The sequence below is a fragment of the Hyla sarda genome, chromosome 4 (assembly GCF_029499605.1).
Source record: "Hyla sarda isolate aHylSar1 chromosome 4, aHylSar1.hap1, whole genome shotgun sequence".
Taxonomy (NCBI): Eukaryota; Metazoa; Chordata; class Amphibia; order Anura; family Hylidae; genus Hyla; species Hyla sarda.
The window spans coordinates 63331202-63337201 of NC_079192.1; the positions used below are offsets into that span (position 1 = coordinate 63331202).

Consider the following 6000-nt stretch of genomic DNA (forward strand, 5'->3'; position numbering starts at 1 on the left):
GGTGGTACATTACCGGTCCTGAGAGAGGAAGACTCCCGTGAGGCTGGATTGGTGGTACATTACCGGACCTGAGAGAGGAAGACTCCCGTGAGGCTGGATGGATCTAGCACTTGGATGGTCACTGCAGGTGGGCTACCTCCGAGTCCCGGCGCTGGCAGGCGTCGGGGATGGACACTTTCAGAGGTGGCACTCGCTGGTGGAAAAGTCCTGCCGTGGAGACCAGGTCTGCAGCAGACCGGTAGTAGATGCCTCTGCCTCGTGAGGGTGGCGTGTGATGTCAGTGCCAGCACCTGCAGGATGTGCTTTGATTCCACAGCTCACTGAGGATCCACTCAAAACTAGATGTAAATTATGGACCGGAGCAGCAAGATCAACAGGGTCGTCTCCGGACCGCACCAGCAAGGCCACAGAGGTATGTCCAGATCAAATTTAAGTGCCAAGTACAGTCAGTGATAGTCTGCAAACTGACTAGACATGTTTCAGGGTATAAGAATGGACCCTTTTTTCAGTAGTCAGTAGTCATCCTGCAGGTGCTGGCACTGACATCACACGCCACCCTCAGGTCTGGGTATTTTTGTCTCTTTTTCTAATATTTATTATTGGCACCAAAGGTATAGGTGCATTACCCATTTGTCCTCGGTTGGTGATATAATTGTGAGCTGCACATATTTCTTCCTAATTTACAAATCTGTTTAACTTTCTGGAGCCAGTTGACTTAAAAAGACCTAAAAAAAAAATGTTTTCCACCAAAGTACCCCTTTAACCTGCAGCACATAGACTGTTTGCAGGCTTAGTGTGGAAACCAAAATGCGTGGAAAAGATAGAATTTACGGAATCAAGATTTTTTTTTACCTATTCAGGCATTATTATGTAGTATGGGGAAGGGCTGTCTACAATAGTACACCATGTAAAGGGTTGTGATCTTTTAGCTAATTTTTGGTTACAGTAGATCTGATTATGCCATGGCCCCCAGGCGATCAGTTGTATTGTTAGGGAAAATGGTCGCAAGTGTTTGATTACCAGAGCTGTCAGCCGCCAGTGTGCAGGGCGACCCGCTGCTTACCTCGGCCAAGCCGCACACTTGGCTCCCCCTTCTCGCTGCAGTCTCTGGATATCTTCATCACTACTGTCACAGGCGGCGACAGTTTCTGGTCCTCTGCTCTGTGCTCAGATTACTGTCGACCACAACACATGCCCCCTCCATGTATCTCTATGAGAGAGCTGGAGATACAGAGTTCGTGTATCTTTGGGGGGCATGGGGGGGGGGCATGTCTGCCGAGGCTTCGCGTGGTGGTCAACAGTAATCCGTGCAAGGAGCGGAGGTCGTTCAGTGCATGAAGAGAGCCTGGTGCAGGGTAGGAGATATCAAGGGGGTCCCAGTGGTCAGACCCCTCCTGTGATTAGACACTTATCCCCTATACACAGGTAAGATAAGATGTTCTGTACTGGAGTTCACCTTTAAATACTCACCTTAGGCTCGGATTCCACATTCTGGGTTGACTTTTTTCCTCTGTTCTCTATAAATCAAAGGGAGGAAACCTTCATCCATTTCTCCTTCTTCTGTAGATTGACTGCTACACCAGCGGATCTCCTCTAACTAATGAACATTACCTTGGTGCCTCACGAGGAGAGTTTTATGGAGCAGAACATGATGTTGCCAGGATGAGCCCTGAAACTGCGCTCGCCATTAGACCTGAAACTCCCATCAAGGGTCTTTACCTGACAGGTGAGATGTGGTGGCGGCTAATGCTGACCTGCTGCATTTATTTAGCTGTTTAAATTGTAGATTGACAGTAGACATGTGCAATTACGAATTAGTTTTCATCCAAATTCCATTGTTTTTGTATATTCTGAGCGATCCGATAGTCCGAAAAAAAATTGCAGATCCATTCCAAAAAAAATGATAGTCCAAATGAAACATTAACAAAAGGCAAAATTAGACACGTCTAATTGAAAGAAAACTAAGCGCCAATGTTATATTTTCACTGTTCCTGGGGATGCTCAAAATGAGCCCCCTATCTTTTGCACTGACTTTGGACTTCTGCTGGCCTGGAAATGCAGTCTGGAGTGCTGAGGGGGGGGGGGGGGGGGGGGTGTCTCCAACCTCATTACTTTTTAGCAGCTGTATGGTACAGAGGAAATTCTGTTCTTTTTGAATTTCTTTTTTGTCTTGTCCACAGTGCTCTCTGCTGACACCTGATGCCCGTATCAGGAACTGTCCAGAGCAGGAGAAAATCCCCATTGCAAACCTATGCTGCTCTGGACAGTTCCTGATACAGACAGAGGTGTCAGCAAAGAGGGCTGTGGACAAGACAAAAAAGGAATTCAAAGAGAACAGAATTTCCTCGGTAGCATACAGCTGCTAAAAAGTACAGGTAGGGTAAAGATTTTTTTATTAGAAGTAATTTACAAATCTGTTTAACTTTCTGGCACCAGTTGACTTATAAAGACCTAAAAAAAAAAAAAAATGTTTTCCACCGGAGTACCCCTTTAATGCCTAGTGCCCAATTCTTTGAACTAAATTTGCTTTCTTTCCAACCCTTTTTAGGTCAAGATCTCGTGGTATGTGGATTTGCCGGGGCTCTAAACGCAGCAGTTATATGCGCCTCTGAAATCTTAGGACGTAACCTCTTCATAGATCTCATGATGCTGAGAAGACGAATCCTGCAAAACGAGGCTAAAAAGGCTGAATAGTCTTGGTGGACAGACAAGTGTTAAAAGGGGCCATCACTTGCTACAAACAAAAAAGTTGTTTAATAAGTAATTTTTTGACCATCTTTTGTACTGTAAAACTGCCAAATAATAGCTGTGGTCTGGTACAAAATGAGAATAAATCAGCATGAGAGCATAGCCTAAAAGTGACTACAAAGTGAGCACAGTGTGAGCCTATATGTTTTTTGGTGGAGTGAAGGTGGCCACACTTTTGGGTCTCTCAAAAACAATTGTATATGTTTGTAAATGTGCCTAATGTAGTCACTACATGCAGTCTACTGAAACGCGTCGGCATACCAGTCAGCTGTTCTTCCAACATATACCACAAGCGTAGAGCAATGTTCAGATGTGAACTGAGCTTTAGTTTGTTGGCAGTAGACATTTTTGTTGGGCTTGACATGGCTGCTTTGGGTTTGAGGTCACCTTCTAAAGACCTATTTAAGCCCAAACTAGATGACAAAGTGGAACATATGCACCCGGTGACTATCTCATGTCTCTTTTAGGGTATGTTTACACTGAGGAAGTGAAATAAGCAATTTCCAGTGAATCTGCACCGTTCACTAAAATAAAGTGTTTATTTTTGGGTAAAAAAAAGGCTCCATACTTCTTACCACTAGGGGTCCCTCCACTGTTCAGAATACTGTCTTGTCCCTGCAGCTATTGCTTGTGTGTCTCTGTGAGGAGACAAAATGCAGGAAGTGTGGGCGGGACAAGCAGAGCTTGTCAATCAGCCTGCTGTGTGAGCCGGGGGGGCATGTCACAGAGCTTCAGTGCACAGACCAACCAGTTGTCAGCTCTGAAGAGGGAGGACGTTCCCACATGATATGCGAGGGCAAGCAGGGAATGCCCCCTCCTCCTCAGTGAACTGAATGCAGTGTGAGCGACATGAAAAAACGATTGAGGAGCCATGAAAAGATATAAAACGGGATTTAACCACATGGACAGGATCAGCACCAATTAAAGTTTAAGCCCAGAGCATTTTTATTTTTTATATTTCGTGACAGCTACACTTTAGTTTTTCCCCCCCCTCTAGAATAAATCTGCATTCACTAGATACATTTCCTAAAAACATGAAATTACAGAAAAATTTTACAACCAACCTTGTTTAGTAATGCAAAATCTATTAAGCTCTTCACCTACATATAAAACCTGTTTAACCCCTTAACGACGCAGCCCATTTTAACCTTAAGGATACAGCCAATTTTATTTTTGCGCTTTAATTTTTTCCTCGAGATGTACATTGTAATGACATCACTCATTTTACCCTAAAATATATGATAAACCCCAAAAATTATTTTGTGTGTAAGGAAATTTTATCGAAAATCATAATTTTGAATCTTTGGGGGGTTTCGTTTTCGTGCTGTACACTTTGCTGTAAAAATTACATGCTTTCTTTATTCTTTGGGTCAATACAAATAAAATGATACCCATGGTTACATACATTTCTATTGCACTGCTGTTAAAAAATCTCAAACTAATCAGTATGTTTAAAATTGCCCTATTTTGACCACCTCTAACTTTCTTACTTTTCCGTATTCAGGGATGTGTGAGGGCTCATTTTTTGCGCCATGATTTGTAGTTTGTTTTGGTACCACATTTGCATATATGTGACTTTTTGATTGCTTTTTATAAAAAAAAAAACAATCATAAAAAAACAGAATAACGTTTGCGCAACGGGATCATTAACAATATATTTTTATAGTTCGGGCATTTACGCACGCAACGATACCAAATATGTTTATTATTTATCAATTTGTTACGCTTTTTTGTATTAATATGAGGAAAAAGGGTGATTTAAAACTAATGGGGGAGGGGCTTTTTCAAAAGGGGACTATTTAAAGCAATCATCAGATTGCTAATACTGTCCAGTGCTATGCATAGGGTATAGCACTGATCAGTATTATCGGCGATCTTCTGCTCTGGTCTGCTGAAAGACAGATCAGTGCAGAAGACCCCGGGAGACGGAGGGAGGCAGGTGAGGGGACCTCCGTCCGCCATCTTGGCTGAGCTGATCCCTGCGGCACTGTGATCAAGTGTCGCACTGCCGCAGATGCTGTATTGATCACGGCATCTGAGGGGTTAATGGCAGACATCAGCGCGATCGCTGATGTCTGCCATTACCGGCGGGTCCGTGGCACTGACAGCCGCCAGAAATGAAGCAAGCGCATCTCCTGCGCTCGCATCACAGCCGCGCCGTAAATGTATGGCGCTGTGCGCTAAGTGACACTATGCAGCGCAGTACATTTACGGCACATGTCCTTAAGGGGTTAATGCAGCGAGAGAACTAGAGACAAGCTGCCTGCTAACTCAGTACAAAGAATAATAGAATATACAAAAAAGGTCTGCAACTTTCTAACATCCTTTCATTTAAATTCTTCCCTTTTCGTTCAATTTCTCTGCTTGTTGTCAATGATCAGAAAAATTTAGGATTTTATCTGAAAACCCAATCAGACCTAAATTTTTTTTTTTTTTTAATAGTTGTATCCAGTCCAGATAACTCTCTGAGCATTTAAAACATCAGCAATAAGAGTCTCTCTAGCCTAGTGTCAAAGCTTTTTAGAATCCAGACCAGTGTTTCACAACCAGTGTGCCTCCAGCTGTTGCAAAACTACAACACCTAGCATGCCCGGACAGCCGAAGGCTGTCCGGGCATGCTGGGAGTTGTAGTTTTGCAACAGCTGGAGGCACACTGGTTGGGAACACACTTACCTAGAGCATTATGTAGATTGGATACAAGGATAACAAACCCTTTATTGTGAGTAAAAGGGGTACTCCAGTAGAAAAAAAAAATAAATTTCAACTGGTGGCAGAAAGTTATACAGATTTGTAAATTACTTCTATTTAAAAATCTTAATTCTTCTAGTACTTATCAGCTGCTGTATACTCCAGAGGAAATTCTTGTATTTTTGAATTTATGTTCTGTCTAACCACAGTGCTCTCTGCTGACACCTCTGTCCATGTCAGGAACTGTCCAGCGTACAAGCAAATCCCTATAGCAAACTTCTCCTGCTCTGGACAGTTCCTGAAACGGACAGAGGTGGCAGCAGAGAGCACTGTGAAAAGATCTCCAGAAAGAAATACAACTTCCTGTGGAGTATACAGCAGCTGATAAGTACTGGAAGGATTAAGATTTTTATATAGAAGTAATTTACAAAATCTGTTTAACTTTCTGGCACCAGTTGATTTAGAGCCAGGGCAAGTATGCAGCTTCTGGATTTGGGCTGGAATGTTTCCATTCATCACCAGCAAGCATAGATTTTTAAAATTGCAAGGAGCTCAAACAAGATA

The 6000-nt window shown here is 43.0% G+C and overlaps 1 protein-coding gene across 1 annotated transcript in view; it reads left to right on the forward strand.

Moving 5' to 3' along the window:
• LOC130368019 (all-trans-retinol 13,14-reductase-like) overlaps positions 1-4356 on the forward strand; it is a 46643-nt gene extending 42287 nt beyond the window's left edge. The window contains exons 10-11 of the mRNA XM_056571192.1: positions 1567-1726; positions 2549-4356. Of these exons, the coding sequence (XP_056427167.1) occupies positions 1567-1726; positions 2549-2694 (306 nt within the window). The 3' untranslated portion in view covers positions 2695-4356. The remainder of the gene's footprint in view (positions 1-1566; positions 1727-2548) is intronic.
• Positions 4357-6000: the final 1644 nt, after the last annotated feature.